The sequence below is a fragment of the Citrus sinensis genome, chromosome 2 (assembly GCF_022201045.2).
Source record: "Citrus sinensis cultivar Valencia sweet orange chromosome 2, DVS_A1.0, whole genome shotgun sequence".
In the NCBI taxonomy this organism is placed as follows: Eukaryota; Viridiplantae; Streptophyta; class Magnoliopsida; order Sapindales; family Rutaceae; genus Citrus; species Citrus sinensis.
Window position 1 is genome coordinate 12,036,554 of NC_068557.1, and position 24,470 is coordinate 12,061,023.

Here is a 24,470-nt window from a genome sequence, read left to right on the forward strand (position 1 = left end):
TTCTGGACCATATGCCATTTACTTTCATAATTCAAATTTCCTTAAGAAGTTTAAGCATTTTCTACTTTCTTTGATTTCGATAAGTGAATTCTTTTAATATTTTGAGTATGAAATATAAAATTGATCTTTGTTGATGTTCGAATATCTAAGAAATTTCTGATATGATCTATTTGCTAATATTATTTCTTTTATAATCGATGTATTTTGGGTTTAAACTTTTTAAAATTTGTTAATCACATGTTAAACTATGGTCAGTTTATTTCTCATAGATTTTAGCTTTGAATAAGGGACTAAGAATTTGAATGAAGTTTGGATGAAAACATGTTTCTGGATGCTGTTATTCTTGACCCTCAAGCAATGGTACTTTTATGACTTTGGATATATAAAGGATAAAATTCTGAATTTTGAATATAGTTAAATACATATATGTAGGGGCTGCTCAACTAATTTTGGGGCTTTAAGTGAATTGTTTGAATTAGACCATTCAAAAAAATTATTATTAAAAATTCATTTATTTAAAATCAATTTTCCTAACTTTATGAGATGCAAAATTATTAATCAAATTTTTATATTCTAATTTCGCTAGTATATTTTTCTCAATAGATAACATAGCTAATTCATTTAATCTTTCTTGCGACATGGTTGATCTTAAATAAGTTTTTATCAATTTTAATTTTGAAAAACTTCTTTCTGCTGAAGCAAATGTTACTGATATTATCAATAATATTCTATAAGCAACATATACTTCTAAAAAAGAATCAATTTTTTTCTAATAATTAAGTACATCAAGTGGGGTATTTTTTTTCACTTTGAAAATTTTCTTTTAAAATTCTTAGCTCTGAAAACAAATCTAAACCATCTATATCAGAAAGAATATCATGTTTTAAAGCATTTTCAAGATTAACTTATTAAGTTTTTAAAACATTATCACTTAACAATTGTAATTTTTTGAAATTAAACAAAATCCAAGCATGTTCTCATACATTTGAAATTGTTCAAATCTACTCATTATTGAAGAAATAGCTTGATCTACTATGTATACGAAATAATTAATTCTAAAAGACTCTTCAAGAGACAAAATTCTTTCTTCACTAATGTTTCCCATCTAATTTGTTTTTCTACGAATTACACGTTTTTCATCAAATTTAAGTTTTATGTCCATTTCACTTGCAATTTTTTTAGTTGAAATTATAGCAGACATAAATCCATTTTCTCCATACCTTTCAAAAAAAGAAATAAGACCTACAATATCAATATGCATATATTCTTTTTACAAGATCTTCCTAATCGAGTTAACAAGTTATATATCATACCAAATAATCATACCTAATATGATTAAATTTTCCACTTCATATGTTGCTAAACACTTAGTTTCACTCTTTATTTTAGAATCTTCACTAATTTCTTCTAATTCAAGTAAAGCATCTCTTATTTGTGGAGCTTGAAATCTTATTGTTTCACACTTTTCATACAACTTTCCCAACTTGTTTGTGACAATGATTTGACGGTTAAATTGGGTATATTATTTTGTAAAATTTTCCATCGCTTCATTGAAGAAGAAAATAATGAATAAATATGTTGTACAACTCCAAAAAAAATGAAATAGCTCTAGGACAAGAATTAACCATATCACAAAGCACTAAATTAAGATTATGGCAACCACATGATGTATAAAATGCTTTAGGATTGATTTCTAATAGCCTTTTTTTGTACACCTTGGTGTTTTCCTTTTATATTAGAACCATTAACATATCCTTATCCTTGCACATCATTAATGTCAAGTTCAAGAATTTTTATTATATCTATGAGTTCATTAAAGAGGCCTTTCCCAGAAGAGTCTTCAACTTTTAAGAATCCCAAAAAAAAAAAAAATCTTCTACTTTTATTGGGTTTGCTTAAATATCCACACATCTAAATACAATAGACATTTGTTCTTAATGGCTTGTATCTGGAGTACAATCAAGAATAGTTTTGTATGTTATGCCCAAGGTAATGATTATGAATTTCACCATTTTTAATACGTCTAGCATGTTCTTGCATTGTTGGATCAAATTATGCAATCATTTCAATTACACTTGAAAATTTTTCGTTGTTATCTTGGTATATCTTCTCACTCTTTCCATGAAATGCTAAATTATTTTTACCAAGACTGTTTACAACGACAATAATTATTATTAGTACTTTTTCTAAATGATCTCTTTCCTTATTAATTTTTTCTTGAATATCTTTGTCAATTGTTCTTTTCTTCAATAATCTTACTTCTAATTCAACCCATAAATTCATATTAGTAATATGTTCATTGCTTATTTCATGACTTTTAAGTTTAACACTACGATTTTTCCAATCGTTAGTTCCTCCATTACTTAGTTGACTTTTATTGGAGTTTGTATTGAATAATTTGCTGCAAAAACAATATACTTTATCAAAATCTTTTGAATTAACCAGCCGCCTTCTATTATATTTTTCTCCATTGGGTATTTTTTTAATTAGTATGTAATAGAGAAATGCCTAGAAAATTCATCCTTTTGAAAAAATTAAATCATTATCTCTAATTGGACCTTTCTTTACTAGGAAATCTCTTAATTTATTATTTATATTTTCCCATCTACCAAGATCATAAATATTATTTGAAAAACAATACTCTTCAAAATCTTCAGTTTTATATCTAGTTTCATCTTCATTCATAATTTTATTACAATCTCCTGTAAGGGTATTATCACAATTTTGATCATTATTATCTTCATTGTCATTATTTTCATTAATTGGTTCATCATCTTTTAATTCAGTTTGATCTTATTCATCAATTATTGATGCTTCACTCAAATTCACATCTATCAAGAGCTCCTTTTTGAGATTGTACTAATTTTCTACTCTTCACTTTTTTTTTAAAAGTTTTTCATATCCTAATGCATATTTTCTAGTAGACATTTTTAGGGAAAAAAGAGTAAACAAGCAAACAATTATGCTAGATTATTAAAAAGAAAACAACCTATGAACACAATAATATTTAAAAAAGAAACAATAATGATAAAATAATACAACTAATTAAGAAGAGAATAGAAAAAAAACCTAAATATTTAAGAATTTTAACTTTGATGGATTGAAACTTTATCAGCAGTAATAAATGGAAATAGTTGTTTTTCTTTTTCTTAAGCAACAATCAAAGAAACTAGTTTACATGCCCTAAAATCCAAGCAAGGGGATAGAATGAGCCAATCATATTCAAACGAAAAAATAAAAATAAAGAAAATAATTAAAATAAATAAATTACCTATTCTTTGATGGAGGAGAGATTGAGACTGATGAAGGGAAATCACCAAAGCCTATTCAGCTTTTGAAATTGAGAGGGATTGGGAATTGTCGTGGTGCTTTTTTTTAATCAATAAAAACTAGTAGTGGATGACAATAAGTTAACAAATATTTGGCTTTTATCGAGTTTTAAATGAAATAATGTTAATTATAGATTTTATACGAATAAATAGGATAAAAATTATTAATCTTAACGTTAAAAATAGATTTTGCAGGGATTTGATAATTTATTTATGGAAAAGATTATTATAAAATAATATATATATTAAAAATGTAATAGCTATAATTTTGAAAAAAAAAATTGGGGTCTTTATATGTTGTGGGGCTCTAAGCAACTGTCTAATTTGCTGAGGGAAAGAGCCGTTACTGCTTGATATACGTACAACTCTCTTTGTAAATTTTCATAATTTTTTGTGGCCTTTTGGATTGCTAAATTGTTGAGGCAATCAACATTATTTATTGAAGGAAGATTATGATAGAACTGACCTTTGAATATTTAAAAAATCATAAATCCTAATACACAAGGAATAAAAGTCTAAAATTTTGGAGAATCATACTAGACACTTGTATGTTTGATATGCTGTAGTGTTTGTAAACTTTGATGTTCATTTTGGCTTTCAAACATTTTGTGAAATTTGGTTCAGATTCTATTGCTTCCCTAGAAATAGATCTTTTAACCTTTGAAGTAATAAATTCTGAAATTTGGGGATTAATTATTTCGCATGTAGAGATAATATTCTGGAGAATATTTAAATTTTTAAGGTCTTTAAGCGTGTGAACTATATTTAGATGCTGATTCTTGTGCAGAATTTCAGTAATTCATTTGTGAATAAGATTTCAGTTAAGGTTCAGATTCATTCTATATGAGTTTAATATAAATCAACATACGTTTCAATCTTAGGATGTGTTGGTGATGTTTTGGATTAGTAAGTGAAAGGTTAAGATTTGCTTTGGATCCAAGTAAGTAGACCCGTCCATGATGAACTTTTGTGTTCTAAATGTTGTCCAGATTATTTTTCTACAACTATATATGTTTTGTAAATATGTTTGTGTAACTGAATAAGTATTTAAATGATCTTTGCTCAAGTTTAGACAAGTTTGGATTAAAAGGTTCCATTTAAAGAGTGTAAGCAGTACGAAGGCCACCTTTCAAGGGTCAATGTGCCACGAAGTGCTATGTATGGGTTGCTATACGAGAATTCAGCTTTGTATTTAATGAATGTAATTTAAATGTTTTGGCTCAATGACGACAGTTATTTCTAATATGATATTTTCAGTTTTAGTTAGGTCAGCAGGAGAACTAGGTGACTTTCACTAGTAAAATTCTATTTTATCATGCAAATTATGTGTTCTGAACTATGCTAGATCATTATGAGTGCAAGTGACACTATCTGACATTAGCTTCACATATGATATGTCATAATATGATATATATTTCGAGATGTTTTGAGAAGGTATATGTTTTCCAATATGTTTGATATAATAAATGTTTCTAGATTTGAATTCAATTCAGACTGTTCAGTTTGAATTTTTTAAGCAAAATAGTATTCAACAAAGCTTCTATACAAAAGTTCATGTGTTTGCTCTAAACTTAAAGCTAACTTGAATGTTTGAAAATATTGAGCAAAGGTATTGTTCTGTTTATTAAGCATATTTCTACTTACTGAGTATGACAGCTCACTCCTTGTCAATTTCATTTTTTAGACAAAAGTGAGTAAAAGTTTAACCCTAGCGGTCTGATGTAAAGCTCTACCTATAATTTCTTTTGTAGTGTTTTGAAAACTCCTATATTTGATTATTAGTAAAAATGATGTGTATAAGTGGAGGGGAACTCCTTTGTTGGTTATTTGCCAAATGCTGAGTATCAATAGAGATGAACTCATGTGTTGATTTACTAGTTAAAAGCTGCATATCAGTGGAGATAAACTCTTGTGTTTGTTTATTTGTTGTATGTCCAAAGAATTCTCAAAGGTTAGTTTCTCTTCTGTTGTGAAATTAATTTTGTTGTCATGGGACTTCTAGGTTTAATCAAATTTTCTGGAAGACAACAATATTAGTTAACGGAAAAATTAGATGATGAATTACTCAAATATTAGTATGGGATGTTACATGCGTATACTATTTAATATAGTAATTAAAAGTTATATCGTGACATCATACTAAAGAATTAATTTGATTGTTTAAGAGAAATTAAATATTTAGTTTTTATCTCAACTAATGTATTATTAATAGAATTTCACTGTTTATATTAGAATTGATAAAGACTTAATAATTAACTATTACTTCAGTTAATTAAATAGTAATACATCATTTGTAATATTAGTTAGGATAAAAATTAAGTATTCCAAGTAAGAGCTTGTTTACTAAACGTCTAAAGTCTGAAATTTTAGTAATTTCTTATCTCTTTCTAAATTTACTTGTTTGTTTCTTATAACTTATGTCTAATTTTTAAACATTTACATCTAAATTAAAAAAAATTGACTTTTGTCTAAATAGAAAAAGGTTCAAATGAGAAGTAAATATTATATTATGAAATTATCTATATTAAATATATTTATTTCTTAAATTATAAAACTTAATCCCCTTTTTTATTTTGATTTATAAGGATGTAAATGTTAAATAACCATATTTAAAATACTTTTTATTTAACAAAATGTATATTTAGACATTAAAAACAAATATCATTTAAATATTTATACTCAAATTTATTAATCCTTTAAAAAAATTCAAATCCTGGAAAAAAAAATCACTGCCTAATGGCCAAAAGTTTTTAGGGAAATTATCATTTCACCATCTTTATTTTACCTTATGTTCATCCAACCACTACAAAATTTTAACATATACTTTACACTACCTTTTTTTTTCACATTTGTATCAACTAGCCACTTTTGCATTAATACTATTAAATAAATTTAATAAAATGATAATTTTATCCCCAAATAAATTAAAAGACTATTTTAGCTTATAAAAACTTTTAAAATTAAAAATCATAATCATAAAAATATTCCTAAATTTAATAAAAAATAAATCCTGAATAGAGGTGCTCAACTGATTTTTACTAAATTTAGATTTTACAAAATTTTAATAATTATTTTTATTAAAAATTATAATTTTAAAAAAATTAATATAAATAAATGAATTTATTTATTAAAAAATTATAATTTTGTAAAATTTTATTAAAATAACTGAATTTATTTCTTAAAAGAATAAATCCTAAAATTTTAATAATTTAGGAGATTTTTATTAAATTCCAAAATTTTGTAATTATTTTTATAATTATAATTTTATATTAAAATATTTTTTAAAAAAATAAAAATTTTAATTTTAGGATTTATTTTTATTAAATTTAAGGATATTTTTATCATTATATTTTTTTATTTTTAAAATAAAATAATTTTTTAATTTATTTGGGGTTAAAATTATTATTTTATTAAAATTATTTAATAGTGTTAATGTAAAAATGACTAATTAATATAAATATGTAAAAAAATATTATGTAAGATATATGTTAAAATTTTATAGTGATTGGGTGAAAAAAAAAAAAAAAAAAAGTGGCGCATGATAATTTCCTAAGTTTTTAACATCTGATTTGGAAATCTAGATTCTGGGCAAAACCCATGTGCAAAATAGGCGGTTGTGATTTGACAATTCATGCTTCTCCGGGTCCCGGCACATCAGCAGTCAGAGTTGGAGAAAATGGCAAATGCCCTCATCACTAATTGAAATTGTCCAATACAAAACGGTCAAACGGTGGTCAACGCTCCCGTTGCTATTCAATCGAAACAAGAAGACGCCAAGATTAATGGTCGAGCCCGCTAACGAGAAGGGCCAACATAAGGTATGATCTCTCATAGGTTCTTTTTTTCTTTCTCTTTTTCCCTTCTGATCTCTGAATAAAATTCTCTATTAGTCTTTATCAAATTGTAGAAATCTTTAGTTGTTGCATGCGGAATGCTACATAATTTAGGAAGTGAAAATATTAATTTGAGGTGATATTGATTTTGAAAAGTTGTAGAATTAGCTTGAATCAAGGTCTGTGACATGAATATTTTTCATCTGATAATTTGATGAATTCTTTTTGAGCTGTTTTGTTTGATTATGTAGAGACCAAGTGAATTGCTAGTTTATTGTACGAGTGCAATGAGCGTTAATGGTTAGTTACCCATGAAATATACAATCATTGGTTTTGTTGACCTCAATTTTGCATGTTCTTGCAAGCAACTAACTGAGGACTTTGTATTTAGTTGCATTATTAGAATGTGGTTTCTAGATATATTCTCAGAGAATTATGAGTGATTTTAGGAGTTTTGTCATTTTCTAGTGGATTAGACACTTGTCCAGTATAAACGAAGAATGCCAACTTAATGCTCCCTGGAACAAGGAAAGGTTTTAAGAAGAAAAACTAATGATTTCAAGGAAAAAACAAAATGGCTTTTTTATCTAGTTAATTGTAAATGTTGGTCGTATTGCTTTCTGGTTTAACGGAACTCTTACTGAGGTTGCTGAAATTTGAAGATGCCAGTATAATGGATATTAAGGATATGATGATATATTGTTTACTTTTGTATCCTTCTGAGCTTTAAAAGAAGCCCATAATATGCTGATACTTGTTGTACCACTGGGAATTATACCTTATTGCAGTCAAGTATGACAAGTTGATATTTTGTATGTTGCATAGCATTTTAAGGTGAATGACTGATTTCGTATTGCCACCGCATTACCTTCATCTGTCATGAGAGAAAGCAGATATGCACATTGATGCTATTTTTTTTGTTTTCTTGGGCAGCACTGATTTGTGTATGCCTTAATTAGTTTCTTTGTTTTTAAAATTTTTTCATTTGGCTGCTATGAAACTATGAATTGCAATTTTTTGACAGGATTCCTTGGTGCTGTGAAGCACTGTGGCCCTTTTGGAAAGCAATGTGTTAGTTGCTACTGTTTGCTTTTAAGTCAAAATGAAGCGATATATTTACATCAATGATGATGAAACGTCACAAGATCTTTATTGTGCCAACCGGTTATCAAACAGAAAATATACATTAATGAACTTCCTTCCGAAAAATTTATGGGAGCAATTCAGGTGATTTTTCATTCTATTCATTTTATTGTTTCTCATTGTCCATTGTAGAATTTTTGAGTAAGGTACTCTCCCGTCTTTGCAACTGTCCAAAAAATGGAAAAAAAATGAGAGAGAGGTGCTGTCACCAAAAGGAAATTAAGCCAATACCCTTTCCCAATTAGGATTAGTTAAGAAGAAGAAGGTGTCTTGAAAATCCTTTCTAACATGTATTTTCTTTATTTGTTTGTTTTAGTCCTATTAACCTCACCTTTTTCTGAGCATTTTTTCCTTTTTCAAATATTTTCAGCCGCTTTATGAATCAGTACTTCTTGCTGATTGCCTGCCTCCAGCTGTGGTCACTTATCACTCCAGTAAATCCTGCCAGTACATGGGGTCCGCTAATTTTTATATTTGCAGTCTCCGCCACCAAAGAGGCTTGGGATGATTATAACAGATATCTCTCAGACAAGAAAGCAAATGAGAAAGAAGTCTGGGTTGTTAAGCAGGGCATCAAAAAACTTGTACGTAAACCTTTTTTTTTTCCAAGTCATCTTACATTTTCTGGCAATTGGTCAAGGATATCTTGCTTTTGCTCTGTTTGCACACCTCTACAAATTTTGTTATTTTGGCATTTAATTGTTATCAATTTAGATAATTATTGATTAGAAGACATATGACTATTAAAACTTGAAACACTGCATTGCTATCAAACTATTTTTATTTTTGGAAAATGGAAATAGACATCAAAGTATTTGTACAAATCGGTATTGAATTTTTTAATTCAAAACAAACAAAATCACATGCATGCACAAATATTCAGCTGCATGCTTTTGGTTATTGAAATGCTGCAGTTATCTTCTAGAGGAAATGTTTTTGTTACCAAGCTCCCTATATCCCCAAGGGAGCGACCCAAAAGGACAGAATTGTGAGAACATTCGTCATTGTTAAATTCTTTGTGGTTTGGATTTCATTGAAAAGGAGATCAAGTGGGTGGCAGGGGCAGGAGTTAGGTGTAACTGCAATTGTCAATACTAGAAAGCATTAGCTGAAACTAATGTACAATGATAAATTGTTGCTTCTTTATCTTTAATTGTTGTATACTAATTATCTCTTTATGTCTGTTTCATTGGCGATTTATTTGCAGATACAATCTCAGGACATTCGGGTTGGTAACATAGTATGGCTTCGTGAGAATGATGAAGTGCCATGTGATCTTGTTTTGATTGGTACTTCTGATCCACAAGGTGTCTGCTATGTTGAGGTAAGTAAAGGTTGCAGTGATACACATTTGCAATTTCCTATTGTTTGGTCGGATGAAATTATTTGACCTCCAACCATATCGGAAAACATTATGCAAGCAGCCATTTAGAGTGGGCTTTTGTATCTTTGTTGCCTTGTAATACTGACTTGCTTTGTGGGTTTGGGGCAGAGCGAAAGATAGTCTGAGGTTAATACAAATTAAGTGCTGTGCTATAACTTTGAACAAAGTCCAGCTTAAAATTCATTAAATCTTGGGGTCGGGGCGGTTATTGGACTAATGTATTATGGCTTATTTTCCTTCTTTTGACTTTAAATTGTTTTTACTTTTTAATAATTTCATTAAAGCTCTCAGTCTAATCAAATTTAACCTTAATATTCGAAATTGAGAATGCTTACCTTATTTTCATCCCAATACTGTAACATGTTTTTCAGACGGCTGCTCTGGATGGTGAAACTGATTTGAAGACAAGGCTCATACCTGCTGCTTGTATGGGAATGGATTTTGAATTGCTGCACAAAATTAAGGCAATATATATTTTTTTCTCTTTCTGTAGATTCTTGGTATCCTCCCCGCTTAACTCACGACAACTTATTCCCCCCCCCCCCCCTCCTTTTTCTGTTATGATCAGGGTGTTATTGAGTGTCCTGGTCCAGATAAGGATATTAGAAGATTTGATGGAAATCTACGTCTGTTACCACCTTTTATTGACAATGATGTGTGCCCTTTGACCATAAAAAACACAATTCTTCAGTCATGCTACTTACGAAATACAGAGTGGGCCTGTGGAGTAGCTGTCTACACAGGCAAGTTCTTATTTAACTGAAATGTCAAGGTCATAACTAAGCTTTTTTACTGGTTTGTTTTCTATGAGCTCTTCAAGATGCTAATATTTTATCATTATTATTTTAAAATTTACTTCTAAGGAGTATCTATTAAAGAAGCAAAAAGATGTGAGATAGTGCAAAAGGTCATAATGTTTGAAGTTAATCCTGTGGACAACTGATCCACAAATCTGATGTAAAACTTTTTTTTTCTTCTTTAGTTAATACTCTCAGTTTCTTATCAAGAAAAGAAATATTCACCTTATGCATGCTTTCTTTGGTAAAGTTGTGATGCAAAGCTAGAACCTAAGGGTGCATTTGGTAATATTTTCAGTTTGTTGTTTTCTTTTTGAGAAAAGGAAAATGGATAAAACTTGTTTGGTGGGCTCATTATTTAGGAAAATGCTACAGTAATAAGAAATTAATCATTTCCATTCTTTACATTTTGTGAAGGAACCTGGAAGATGCCATATTGGCGTTGTCCAATTTTTGTTCTCTGCCAATGATCTCATAGATTTGACTTTGTGATATCATTGTAATGAATTATGTGGGTCCTAAAATAAATATGTCTTATTTACATTATTATAATAGATTTATAACTGCAACAGGAATATAAACAAATGTAATATAAATTTTTTTTATGTTATGCATGTAATTTTATTATTTAAAAAACTATTTTTTTGGAATATTTATTGTAAATTAAAAAATAATATACAAGAAATCATTATTTTCTAACTAAATAAACTTTTAAATGGCATAATATATTTTCATATTTATTATATTATATTTTGAAATTATGTAGACACTTAATTTTGTATTTATCTACTAAAGCAACGTCCACAGTTATAAAATACCGTCTGAAAAAATGACACCTTATGACAATAACTCGTAAAAAATATAATGCTACTGTTAAAAAAAATCATTAAATAATAAACAATTGTTTTTTACTCCCTTACTATTCCAACTTTTTCAGACAAACAACCAAATATATTTTACTATTTTCGTTTCCATACACTGTTTTTAAAACAAGCTACCAAATGCATTTTCATTTTTAAATATCTAAAACACGATTTTCCTTCTCTAAAACAAGTATAAAAAGCATTAATCAGAAAAAAATACCAAATGCACCCTAAGATTTGACTTCCATCTGCCAAGGTGATGGTCTTGACATCAATTGGAGCAAATGTTAAACTCCAATATTCCATTTTTCTAGGCAATGAAACCAAGCTGGGTATGACTAGGGGTATACCTGAACCAAAGCTTACAGCCGTTGATGCCATGATCGACAAGTTGACTGGGGCTATCTTTGTTTTCCAAATTGTGGTCGTCATTGTTCTTGGCACAGCTGGAAACGTGTGGAAGGACACAGAAGCAAGAAAGGTTAGTAATAATTTATGAGCTTGTGTTTCTTGGACGTCAGATTCTTGGAAATGATTAATAGAATTTATTTCTTTAGCATGTAATGATATTGTTATTGTTCTACTCTTTCTGATGGGGAACTTACCTAATGCTGGCCAATTGTACATTTTTCTCCAACAAATATATCAGAAACACCGTAAGAGGGGGCATAGCCTAATTGACATTAATATCCAAGAGAACACCATAACCGAAAAATACAAATTAGAGCCAAGAATCTAAAATATCAAAGAGCACCACCAAGAAACTTGTGACCAAAATTTTGTCCCATCTGAATGTTTTATTGCATTAAATGTCAGATACATTTCTCACCATGAGCTCCAAAGAAATCATGTTGGTAAACCTGAAGGGTAAAAGTATTATTTCCTATTCTTTAACTCCTCTCAAGATAGACTTTGAATGAGATACCAGAAAATTGGGCCGGAATAATTGTTGAAATGCTTAAGAATGTCTTTCAAAATTTCAAAATCTTGTCAAAATATGTTTTGCACCATTCTTATCTGCTGTATTTCTAATGATGAATAAGGTAGACATTTGTAGTAGGGTGGTCTTTCTCTCCCTCTTGGTTTAGCTGCTCATGGTGTAATAAATTCACTTCTGATGTTCTTTACAGAATTTTAGTTCTAGTACCCTAATCACATTCTTGTCTGCATCTTCTCCATCTTTCTTGCATGACCCCTGTGCCTGCATGCAAGTCAAGATGGGTACGAATTATCAACACAACTAACTAGGGAAAGCACCGAGCATGCCCCCTTGAAAGTAAATTAACTTTTGTTGCGATTTTGTGATCCTTTTTTTAGGTTCCTTGCCTTGCCACTTTTTATCTATAGTAGCCAACTGCAGCATAATGTGACAAAATTTGGAACATACAAATTTTAGTACTTTATTTTATCAACATGGATGCTTGTGGTTTTCATTTTCCTTTTTCTCATAGGACTTTTTTTTTTTTTTGGTTTTCCATTTTATTTTCTGGATAGGATATTACAAAGGTTTTCCTTTTAATTTCCATTCTTATTGCATTATTAACTTATGATCATATAGCCACCTCTTTGGTATGCTTCTCTTGCAGCAATGGTATGTTTTATATCCACAGGAATTTCCTTGGTATGAACTACTGGTCATTCCTTTACGGTTTGAGCTTCTTTGTTCCATCATGATCCCCATATCCATCAAGGTAATCTGCTAGGCATTTTGCTAATAATTTCAGTTTTTTGATAGTCTTTATTGTTGCATGGTTTCACATGATTGTCTTTTATCTTTTGATGTTACTCTTGGTATGTTTAAAAAAGCAAATGTGTATTTCCTACAAGGCTGTATGTGATCAATAGGATGAAAAATAGGCCAATTGCAGGAGAGAAAGAGATTGTGAAGCTAGACTACAGCCAAAAGTCACTTGCACAAACACACACTAAAAATACTACACTGTAGTGAGCCTTGGTGCATTAAAAGCTTGACTTCTATGTTATGTTTTGTAGTTCTGCATTATGCAATACTGAGGGAAGCTAAAAAGTAGTATGTTCGAAATTTTCTGATTTTATGCATTAATGTCAATACCTCCATCAATTTAGATAAACTTGTTTTAATGAAGAAATATTGATTATTTTAATATTTACTGGTCTAACATAATAATACTAGTTCAAAATATTTTGACAAAGAAAAATCTATCACATTACTTTATATGTGCGTAACATAATACTTTGGTCTAAATATCTAGAAATATCATCCCCTTCCACTGAATAGTTTAAAAGGGTCCTGCATGGTTTAAAGATGTGCTGTAATGGATTGAGCCAATAACTAATATATTTGTGCTTATTGGTAGAATGGTCAATTTTTGACCTCTGAAGCTCTGTTACTTATTATGGTTGTTTCTTTAAAAATTCTGTCATGGTGCATCACTTCACAGATTTTGAGAATTCCATATCTAGTTTACTGTAGCACTAAATCAAGTACTTCTATGTGGCAGGTATCTTTGGATCTTGTGAAGAGTTTATATGCAAAATTTATTGATTGGGACTATGAAATGATTGACCCTGAAACTGATACTCCATCCCATGCAACAAAGTAAGATAATGAGTGGAGGGCCATGATTTGTGCTGATTAAAAAAGTACTTTTTTCTACATGTACCTAAAGAGGGGTTTGTTATATATGGCAGCACAGCAATAAGTGAGGACTTGGCACAAGTTGAGTACATTTTGACTGATAAAACTGGAACACTAACGGAAAATAGGATGATCTTTAGAAGATGTTGCATTGGTGGAATTTTCTATGGGAATGAGACTGGAGATGCTTTGAAAGGTTGGTTCACATCATTATTATCATCAACATTTTCTTTCTTTTGGGACTTCTAATTTGCGAATGCCTTTTCTTGCTCTTAGGCAATGTTAGTATTTTTTGTTTACTAAAATTGAAGTACAGTTTAGGAGCATCTATGTTGATTCATCAACTATTTATGAATGTATACATTGGTCGTCTGCATTTCAGGTTGAGTTGTGGCTGTTGCCTGTAAAAATTCCATAGAGTTGAATGTTGCTTTCAAAAAAATAAGGCACGGTAGTCAGGTTTTTTAGATACAGCAGAAAAAGTTAAGAATTTCATTCCTGGAATATTATAAACGTCAAGTTTTCAATTTGGTTTTATGGCTTATCTTAATGAAAGCAAAGATGTTACATTTTACTTGATTAATTTTTCTACCTTTGGGAAAATTTTCTGATGCTAGCCGGTTATTGTAGTCAAGCAAATTTTGCAATCTTACAGCAGAATTCCTCACACTGCATTGCTTGGCTATCTGATGCTGCAGCCTGCCATCATGGTCAAGTGATTCATTAGAGCTCCATCATTATTTCCATCAATTTCCTTCCTCAAGTAGAATTTTAAATGTGGGAATGAGAATCTACTCAAAACTAGTACCATAGTTTGTTGCTGGAATTTGTCACTTGAGAGTTCAGTATAGATGTTATCTTATTTCCTATTTGTACATGTTGTTCAGTTCAATTGACCTGCTAAAGCATTTGAGTAATGCTCCATCATCTGCCTGTTGATCTACTAGCTATGAATACTGTTATGTGTAGGGATTAGAAATTGAGATAATTATGCCTGAGCTGTCAAGTTGAGTTTTTGACTCTGTAATCTCTAGTTTCTCGCTACTGTCTGTAAGCATAATTATTTTATTGACGGGTGCATCTCATTATTCATGCATATTTTATTTCTTTGTTTAATGCTATTTAATAACTATGGGGATCTCTATTCATGAAACATGTAAAGGGTGGTTTCTGACTATTTTACCATTCACATAGATGTGGGGCTGCTCAATGCTATCACTAGTGGATCTCCTGATGTTATCCGTTTTCTTACAGTCATGGCTGTATGTAATACTGTAATACCTGCGAAAAGGTAATAGTAGCTTCTTCTTTGGTAGAATCTAGCCTGGATATTCTCCTTCTAATTCAAGTCATTGCAAATGGTTCATTTCAAGATTCTTTAAGATTATATGCAGTTAACATCATTTTGAAACTTGTTTTCTGTAGCAAAGCTGGAGCGATCTTATACAAGGCGCAATCTCAGGATGAGGAAGCTCTTGTTCATGCTGCTGCGCAGTTGCATATGGTTTTGGTCAACAAGAATGCAAGTATTCTTGGTAAAAGTCTTTTGCTTTTGACTGTTAGGAAGAGGATGAAACTGTTAGTGGAGATGATGAAATAGTTTTTTTTTTCGTTTTTTCCGGGTGCCTTTCAGAGATCAAGTTTAATGGTTCAGTTCTGCAATATGAAATACTGGAAACTCTGGAGTTCACTTCTGATAGAAAAAGAATGTCAGTTGTCGTGAAAGATTGCCACAGTGGAAATATTAGTCTTCTCTCAAAAGGTGCAGATGAAGCAATTCTTCCTTACGCTCATGCTGGTAAACCTATTCCTGAATTTCTTTCTTTTCTTCATAAATCTGTATGTACGTATATCAAAATTATTCACATTTGAGCAAAAATTGGAATTTTCATTGAACAAGTGATGTTTATTTGGTCTGCTGGTACTTACTATGCTGGATTCATAAACTGAAACAATGAGATCAGCAATAAATCAGATACATTTTCAACACTAGTCAAACTGTATTAGGATATCTTAAAGTTGAAATCACATGGGAGTGGATGGGGACCCTGGCATGATGCAGTTGGACTGCGCAAGATAGTTTTCCGCTGTGAGAAACTAAAAATCTTCTGCATATCTATCAGCAGACCACATACTGCTTACGTATTAGTAAATAAAGTCATGACTATATTTTACCGTTGGTGGTGGTAATAATTAATCTGCATATTGGCAATGCTTTTTAAACTGTCTTTGATCTTGATCTTGTTGAATCATTCACGTAGTTTATATGTTTATGTGATGCTAAAATTCTTGCTGTGGCTTTTTGATGTCTGTGGGCCACCTCAAGAATGTTCTGCTACTACATCAATTTGCTCTTGTATTTGATAATACCAAAATTTACTTCAGGACAACAAACAAGGACTTTTGTTGAAGCTGTAGAACAGTATTCTCAATTGGGACTTCGTACGCTATGCTTGGCTTGGCGTGAAGTAGAAGAAGATGAATATCAAGAGTGGTCCTTGATGTTTAAAGAGGCTAGTAGTACATTGATTGATAGGGAGGTAAAGGGTACAATTCAATAATTTTGTCTACTGTAATTATTTGCAAAATTTGCTGATTGTTGGTAATCAACAAACTGAGATCCTCTGATAACTATTTTTATGCAGTGGAGGATAGCTGAGGTCTGTCAACGACTAGAACATGATCTCAAAGTTCTTGGAGTTACTGCAATAGAGGATCGTCTACAGGTGAACATTGTCACAGTTGTGGCATTGAAAAATGAAAGTGTTGCTTCTTATCTAAAATGTTTCCTGGTAGCAATCAGATAAAGTAACATTTGCGAACTTTTTATTCTTAATAAATTTTCAGGATGGTGTACCTGAAACAATTGAGACACTTAGAAAAGCAGGAATTAATTTTTGGATGCTAACAGGAGACAAGCAGAATACCGCTATACAGATCGCTCTTTCATGCAATTTCATTTCCCCTGGTATTTAAATCTTTTTTTTTCCCATATTGCTTTTCTTATGATATTTCATGCCTTGAATTGCTTGGTAGTTGTTTTTGTATTATGTTTCTGCATCCAGTTTTTATTGTTATTGTATCACACTATATTTACAAACTTTGGCTGGACTATGCCAGTCATGAGAGCCCAAATGCTATGTTGTTCATATTAAACAAATTTTTAAGTGTCACTAATTCTGTCCTCTGCCTCCTACTTCTTGACAGAGCCGAAGGGTCAGCTTCTGTCAATTGATGGCAAAACTGAAGATGAAGTTTGTAGAAGTTTGGAGAGAGTTTTGCTAACAATGAGAATAACAACTTCTGAACCAAAGGTACAGCTTAAATCACCTGATTGATTGTAGGTTCATATGTGATGACTTTTCTTTCTCTTTCTATGTTTTGAAAGTTATGCATTTGCCCTTATCATCTCATGATTTCTTTAAATTTGTGACACTCTGTTGTAGATTAAAGTTATTCTGTTATTGCAGTAATTAACCAAGTCTTTTTTTAAATCATAACTTAAGGCCCTGTTTACAATTCACAATCCTAAATGGAGCAGAAAACTAAAACTTTACATCAATTAACTGAAAATAAAATCACTTCAAATAAGAAATCTAGATCCTAATAGAATGAGATAACTTGCAAAATTCAAATTCCACTTGAACAATAATGAATCCTTATATTCCTAAATAAAATTTTGCCTAAATAAATAAGAAAACTCAGATTTTGATTCACAATCACCAAATATGTGCTTATTAATGTATTCCTAATTTTCCCTTTTCTTTTTCATTTTCCTTCCCCGCACAGGATGTGGCGTTTGTTGTCGATGGTTGGGCTCTTGAAATAGCTCTTAAGCATTACCGAAAAGCTTTTACTGAATTAGCAATATTGTCAAGGACTGCTATATGTTGCCGCGTGACACCATCACAGAAAGCACAGGTTGTTCTTACAAACAATGAAACCAAGACTAGATTCTCTCTCTCTAAACAATCATCATTACTGTACATTACAAAGTAATGATGCTTGTCATTTTCTACCAACAGACAATTAAGATTGATTGAATATTCACTTACCATGCCTTTTATCTGAAGAAGAATAATTGTTTAATGTTTCCATAACCTGTTGCAGCTAGTGGAGCTCTTAAAATCCTGTGACTACAGAACATTAGCCATTGGGGATGGAGGGAATGATGTGAGAATGATACAGAAAGCTGATATAGGAGTTGGTATTAGCGGCAGAGAAGGACTGCAGGCAGCTAGGGCAGCCGATTATAGTATTGGAAGTAAGTTTTTTGTGTGTGTGTGTGTGTGCATCTGTTGAAGGGATTTTCATTTATTGATTTATTTTTCCTTGGATAATCTTTTAAGGAAAAAGTTATAATAATTGTTCTGCCCTACACTAAACTTCATGAGTTTTTGAGAATACTTTCTTGAATTGCAGAGTTCAGGTTTCTAAAAAGATTAATACTTGTGCACGGACGGTATTCATACAATCGAACAGCATTTTTGTCGCAGTATTCATTTTATAAATCCCTTCTTATATGTTTCATCCAAATATTGTGAGTTCTGATTAATGCTCTTTATTTGTGTTGATTCTCTTTGACAAATGAGGTTTTTGATTTTTTCCTTATGTACTGACACTGGACTACATTTAGTTTCTCTTTTATCTCAGGTCTATCTGGAACTAGTCTTTTCAATTCTGTTAGCTTGATGGCTTATAATGTATTCTATACTAGCATTCCTGTTCTAGTCAGTACAATTGACAAAGATCTTAGTGAAGGAACTGTGATGCAGCATCCACAAATTTTATTCTACTGCCAGGCAGGAAGGTATGCAGCTTTTTTTTTTGTTGGGGGGGGGTGGGGTGAATTGGAATTTACTGCCACATGCATTTTACTTCTGAACTTGCTGACGATTGTTCTTGAAACAGGCTGCTTAATCCTAGCACATTTGCCGGATGGTTTGGCCGGTCCCTGTTCCATGTGAGTGATGTCATTTATTACTTATCATTTTCTGAGCCCTAGATATATAGAACTCAGAATGTCTCTGTCGATTTACCAAGCAGTTATTATTCCAAGCCTTTGATGCAAAACCCATATTGTTGAACTTATTGTTTATGATTCAATCTTTAGATATAAATTTGGAAATAGTTCTGAGAACCCTGCCGAATGAAATCAAACGGCCAACATAATCTGAAATGAAGTACTCTTATGAAGTAGCATGATCCTTGAGAAGAGATCTGTTTATTTTTTAGTTTTCTTAGTGGAAGGCTTGTGCCGGCGGAGAGACTTAAGAGTTTCTGGTACTCTACTGCTTGTTAAGGCATATGATGAGGATACAATTGTTTAATATTTTTGCAGATCAATTCTCTTTCATTCTTCTCTATTTTTATTTTTATTTTTATAGTTATTACTAATATAATGTAAAATAAACCTTGTAGTTGACTTAAGAGGTTTCTTTCCACCGTTAATAGGTGTGTTAGGAATTAGTTTTAACTCTCGCCGGATAGGGATAAAGTAGGTCTGAAGAGAAAAAAATGATCATGTTAGACACTGGACATGACTAAGAATCAGGAAATAGACCTGTTCAGAGAATCCCATGTAAATGGTTGTACCACCAGTATAGAAAATCATGAGTCGGGATAATTTTAAATGCTGATACTCGGAGGTTAGGGTGGGTGCATGGTAACTAAAAAAAATGCCTTCTACCATTGCCCCTTTGTAATATTTACTTGTCGATTCTACCATTTAATCTTGATGTGGTTGCAGGCAATTGTTGCATTTGTAATCAGCATACATGTGTATGCCTATGAAAAAAGTGAAATGGAGGAGGTTTCCATGGTAGCACTCTCAGGATGTATATGGTTGCAGGCATTTGTTGTGGCATTAGAGACCAAGTAAGCTTCCATGTCAAATTATGTATCGCCAATTAATTATTGAAAATAAACAAGGCCATTTCTCAGGTGGATTTGGTAAATTCTATCAATCGCCTGTTATAACAGCCATAAGTTTTGATTCCCATGCAGTTCCTTTACAGTGTTCCAACATCTTGCCATATGGGGTAATTTAGTTGCCTTCTACATCATCAACTGGATCTTCAGTGCTATTCCATCATCTGGGATGTACACAATTATGTTCCGGTTATGTTCACAACCATCTTATTGGATAACTATGTTTGTAAGCTCCATTTCCCTGTTAAAAGACAACTTTATTCACTTGTGTTATCATTTCATTATTATTTGGGTTGCCGACAAGAATGAGAGTGAGAAATTTAAGTTATCAAAGGTAGCCTAGCCCAACTGACCAACTCCAAATTTTTATTTGATTACAACAGCTCATAGTTGCAGCAGGGATGGGTCCGATTGTGGCATTAAAATACTTCCGGTATACATACAGAGCAAGTAAGATCAATATACTTCAGCAGGCTGAGCGTATGGGTGGCCCCATTTTGTCTCTGGGGACTATTGAGCCCCAGCCAAGAGCGATAGAAAAAGATGTTGCTCCTTTATCAATTACTCAACCAAGGAGCAGAAGTCCAGTTTACGAACCTCTGTTATCAGATTCTCCGAACACAAGAAGGTCGTTCGGATCGGGAACTCCATTTGATTTCTTTCAGTCACCGTCTAGATTGTCTTCTATTTACTCCCGAAACTGCAAGGACAACTGAGTGAATAATGTTCTCTAGTCATTCAAAGCCTGAGACCTTGAATAGGTATAGGAATAGTTTAGTTTATGGTTCTTTTTCGGGGGGTACTGCATTCGTTGTATAATTTTTAATGTATAATTTCACACATACATTTATTATTTGCTGCATCAAATTTTTTTTTTTTTTCATTAAACACTGAGGCCTAATGCTACATAACATTCTGAAGCTAATACATATTCTAAAAAATACTAATAATATATGGCATTTCTCCAATTGAGTGTTTTCGGTTCACTGCAGTTTACTGTCTTAATTAACAAATGGTGAGTGATTATTCTTCATTTCCTCTCTTGTTGAATCTTTGAAATCAAACTAAAGTAACGACAATTACTTTTATTTCAAAGGTCAATTTAATAAAATGTTCAAACCTTATTTTGTCTGCTTATTTATATTTTATAGGGTAAATGCCAAGTTAAGAGCAAAGGGAGGAGTTTGATAAGAATGTAATGTGTAAATATGTGTAATAATACACATCAAGTTACTCATAAATCATGGGAGATATGACTATAAATTAATTTTTTGGATCTAAACGAGTAGTAATATTGCATACTAGTTACCACGCCACAATACATAATGCTCCTTAATTAACAGAATTTATATAAATTCATAGTTATACCCCTTTTTTTAATATTATTTTATTAATTTTTTAAATGACTTTTTCCAAAATATATACAAAGGTTTTGTGAAATTTACGAAAATGTTTCAAAATTAGGATGGAATTATACAAACATTCCTTTCTTTCTTTTTTGCTTTAATAATATTTTTTGACAATAAAGCCCCTTAAGTGAAGATTCAAATCAACAATATTTGTTGATTGTGGTGCAACACAATCTGTATGTTGCAATTTGCAGAAGACAATGTTTTTTTTTTTTTTTTGAGAGAGGGAAGACACTATTTGTTAATCATGACATAACAATGTCTATAACAATATATTGTCTAAAGAACATTTTTCTTTAAAATGCTCATTTTAGCTATTACATAGTGAGAAAAATAATAAGTAGATAATATTTAAAATTTGGTCCTAATAGTTGATTTTTTGTTTATTTTTAACCCTAGACTCGATTTTTCTTAAGAAAATTATTCATTTAATTCTTTCTTTTTCTTGAAAAATAGTTGAAATAAAGTATTTTGCTGTGGGTAACATTTATTTTTGAAAGATCCATATGTTTAGTAATTTAAAAATTAGGGCTGGACATTCGGTTTCGTTTGAACCAAACCGAACCACATACCAAATAACCCACGTGGTTCAAATTACAAAAACAGAACCGTTTATGTTTAGTTCGGTTTTCAACCTTTTGGGGAAAAAAAATCATAAATACAACCGAAAGTTAAAAAGAAAAGCCAAAACACTAGGGACCAGGCGCTGCTTCTGCCGTCGCGAAGTCTCCGCAGCCGGCCGTGAAGGTTAGTTTCTGTTTGGCTTGTCTGTTCAATCTTTTTTAATTAAAGTTTTTGAAATACTTGAATGATGAAATTTGAGTTCTTTGTGTTTATTAATCCGATTATGTTTGTTGATCAGATTATCAAAAACCGTAGAACCCGTCGTTGCTGCCGCTGCCACCGTCGAAGGTTTTCTTCTACCCAGAATACTGTCCTTTTAAACTCGTACGTTATCTGGGTTTTGTTTGGAGTTGTCGTTAAATAGAACTTCTGCTTTCGTATGTTCATTTTTGTACCTATCTTATGTGCTTGCCATGAAATGATATGTGCAAGAGAATTAATGTATGTATATTTGTGCATATCAGGATGATACATGCAGCAGTATCTTGCTGAAACTTAGTATAGCTATACTTCAGAGTTCTTATTGCTCGTATGACATTTAAATAGTGAATTGTTTATTTGGATTGGTGTTTCCTTGAAATTTTTTCCCTTTGACTGGATTGTGCTGCTGTGAAAAATGGCCGTTTTTTAGAGTAATAATGTCGGGTCATTTTGGGAAGCATCAGAAATGCTTCAACTGAAAAAATCCAAAGAACCAAACCAAATCGATCTAATGCAGTTCAGGTTTTTTGAAGTTTGGTTTGAAACTTTCCAAATTGATTGGTTTGGTTTCTGAAAAAACCAAAGCAAACTTGAAGTGCCTAGTCCTAATTGAAGTTTCAAAGCTTTGTGTTATTAATTTTTTATAATTTTAAATTGTTGTTGGTATTGCTAGAAAGGTATGATTGGCTGAAATAGTGTTCTTGAATGCAGAGTGAGAGAATATTGTGTTTGAAATTTGTTAAGATTTGAGGAGTTAGAATTTTTAGCGTTTTCCGAATGTCGAGTAAGAAGGAAGATAAGGGTCAGGCTGCAGCTGAGAGAATCAAGGCTGCAGCCTTGAGTGCAGCGAAAGGTTTGAGTCGTGCTCAGGCAGAGAGGGCAGCCACTGCAGCTGCCCGAAACGTGAATGCCTATGGACAGAAGGAAGAAGGGCCAAGTAGATGGCAGGAGAAGAGGGAGGCAAAGAGGCAGATGTATTTGATGAGTACTGAAAAGGCGGTGAGATTGGGCGAAAGAAAGGATATTAAGTCTACAATGTCTACCATCGGTAGTGCAGCTTCCCAGTGCCAGAAGTGCTTTCAAATTGGGCATTGGACATATGAGTGTAAGAATGAGCGGGTTTATATGTCACGACCCTCAAGGACCCAACAACTTAAGAACCCTAAGTTGAAGATGAAGGTCTCAATCTCTTATGATTTGGATAACCCAGATGTTAAAGATAAGAAGGCTGAAGAGCGTTCCAAGAAAAGTAAGAGGAAGCATCGTTCTGATTTGGATTCCGGTAGTGATAGTGAGGCTTCAGTATTTGAAACAGATAGTGGGTCGTCATCTGTGACGGGGTCGGATTATTCTTCTCTTGAGAGTAGCTCATCTGACAGCTCATCATCTGACTCAGAGGAAGAGAGGAGACGGCACAGGAAGAAGAAGAGGCAGAGGAAGGGGCGGCGTAGAAGGTACAGCTCATCTTCTGATTCTTCTGATTCAGATTCGGCATCTGAATCTGACTCTGATGATAGGAGCAGTCGAAGGAAGAGCAGGAGGCACAGCAGAAAGCGCTGAAAGAGGCAACCCTGAAAGGGCCAAGCTACTGTGTTAATCTTTTCTGTGAGAGTTTGTCTTTTTAATTACTGGGAATCTTCATTGGCTCCATATATACCTTCTTTGAGTTCCATTTATAACTTCTTTGAGTCCATTTAGCCGCAGCTGTGGAGTTTACTAGGTGCAGATATTAAAGAATGTTGGAAATTGAGGTTGTAACGTTTCTAAAATAAGTTTGGTGGATGTTTCTTTAATATTTTAAGGCTTCTAAAATACTAATATATGCATTTTTTTGAGTCTTTTCAGTTCACTACAGTTAACTGTCTTTACTAACAAATGACGATTCTTATTTTCCTGTTAATCTTTGCAATCAAATCTCTCTGAGACTTTCGAGAGCCTTCCCCACCAAAAATCCACTGAAACGCACCAACCCAAAGAACTCTTACTCCATCTTTTTGAGTTCCTCCTGTATGGAGGTCGTTTATCCCCAAGATGGGTTCTTTCTTTTTGGATTTTGATGTTTGGTGGCTATGCTTCTCGCCAAGATCTAAGTCTATAATGGATTTTCAACATTTGGATTTAGATATTTGGTGGTTGTGTTTTTCACCATGATCTAAATTTGTAATGGGTTTTCTTCATTTGTATTCAGTCCTTTGGTGGCTGTGGTTGTGTTTGTTGTTGTTTTTATCTTTGTTTGTTATGATGTGTTTTTCTTCCAGGCCTGAACAGATTTGGAGAACTCCAAGTTGTAGACTGATCTCTGTTGATGATCCATACATCAGTTTATTAATTGGTAAATC

General features: G+C 31.9%; 2 protein-coding genes across 4 annotated transcripts; both read left to right on the forward strand.

Annotated features, from left to right (window-relative positions):
* The first annotated feature begins 6,911 nt into the window (after nucleotides 1–6,911).
* On the forward strand, nucleotides 6,912–20,865 carry LOC102610232 (phospholipid-transporting ATPase 2). Of its 2 annotated transcripts, none has more exons than XM_025095129.2 (25): nucleotides 6,912–7,147; nucleotides 8,187–8,389; nucleotides 8,676–8,889; nucleotides 9,513–9,629; nucleotides 10,061–10,153; nucleotides 10,258–10,432; nucleotides 11,664–11,830; nucleotides 12,936–13,040; nucleotides 13,830–13,927; nucleotides 14,020–14,162; nucleotides 15,161–15,257; nucleotides 15,392–15,501; nucleotides 15,600–15,764; nucleotides 16,352–16,506; nucleotides 16,612–16,692; nucleotides 16,814–16,934; nucleotides 17,174–17,280; nucleotides 17,756–17,887; nucleotides 18,077–18,230; nucleotides 18,389–18,506; nucleotides 18,603–18,776; nucleotides 18,878–18,929; nucleotides 19,716–19,843; nucleotides 19,973–20,123; nucleotides 20,281–20,865. In XM_025095129.2, the coding sequence occupies exons 2-25, from the start codon at nucleotides 8,265–8,267 to the stop codon at nucleotides 20,611–20,613; spliced, it is 3,315 nt and encodes a 1,104-aa protein (XP_024950897.2). In that variant the 5' UTR covers nucleotides 6,912–7,147; nucleotides 8,187–8,264; the 3' UTR covers nucleotides 20,614–20,865. The 2 variants fall into 2 exon arrangements, with proteins under 2 accessions (XP_024950897.2, XP_015383091.2); XM_015527605.3 differs by having other exon boundaries at nucleotides 12,960–13,040.
* Nucleotides 20,866–21,906: 1,041 nt separating this feature from the next.
* Nucleotides 21,907–23,926, forward strand: LOC102609717 (uncharacterized). Of its 2 annotated transcripts, none has more exons than XM_006469836.4 (3): nucleotides 21,907–22,053; nucleotides 22,169–22,254; nucleotides 22,843–23,926. In XM_006469836.4, the coding sequence occupies exon 3, from the start codon at nucleotides 22,909–22,911 to the stop codon at nucleotides 23,689–23,691; it is 783 nt and encodes a 260-aa protein (XP_006469899.1). In that variant the 5' UTR covers nucleotides 21,907–22,053; nucleotides 22,169–22,254; nucleotides 22,843–22,908; the 3' UTR covers nucleotides 23,692–23,926. The 2 variants fall into 2 exon arrangements, with proteins under 2 accessions (XP_006469899.1, XP_006469900.1); XM_006469837.4 differs by having other exon boundaries at nucleotides 22,169–22,218.
* The last annotated feature ends 544 nt before the right edge of the window (nucleotides 23,927–24,470 follow it).

Coding starts and splice junctions, on each gene's coding strand:
- LOC102610232 (XM_025095129.2), top strand. CDS start 8,265: ATGAAGCGATATATTTACATCAATGATGATGAAACGTCACAAGATCTT. Junction 10,154..10,257: donor AATTGCTGCACAAAATTAAG/GCAATATATATT, acceptor TGTTATGATCAG/GGTGTTATTGAGTGTCCTGG. Junction 15,258..15,391: donor ACTGTAATACCTGCGAAAAG/GTAATAGTAGCT, acceptor TGTTTTCTGTAG/CAAAGCTGGAGCGATCTTAT.
- LOC102609717 (XM_006469836.4), top strand. CDS start 22,909: ATGTCGAGTAAGAAGGAAGATAAGGGTCAGGCTGCAGCTGAGAGAATC.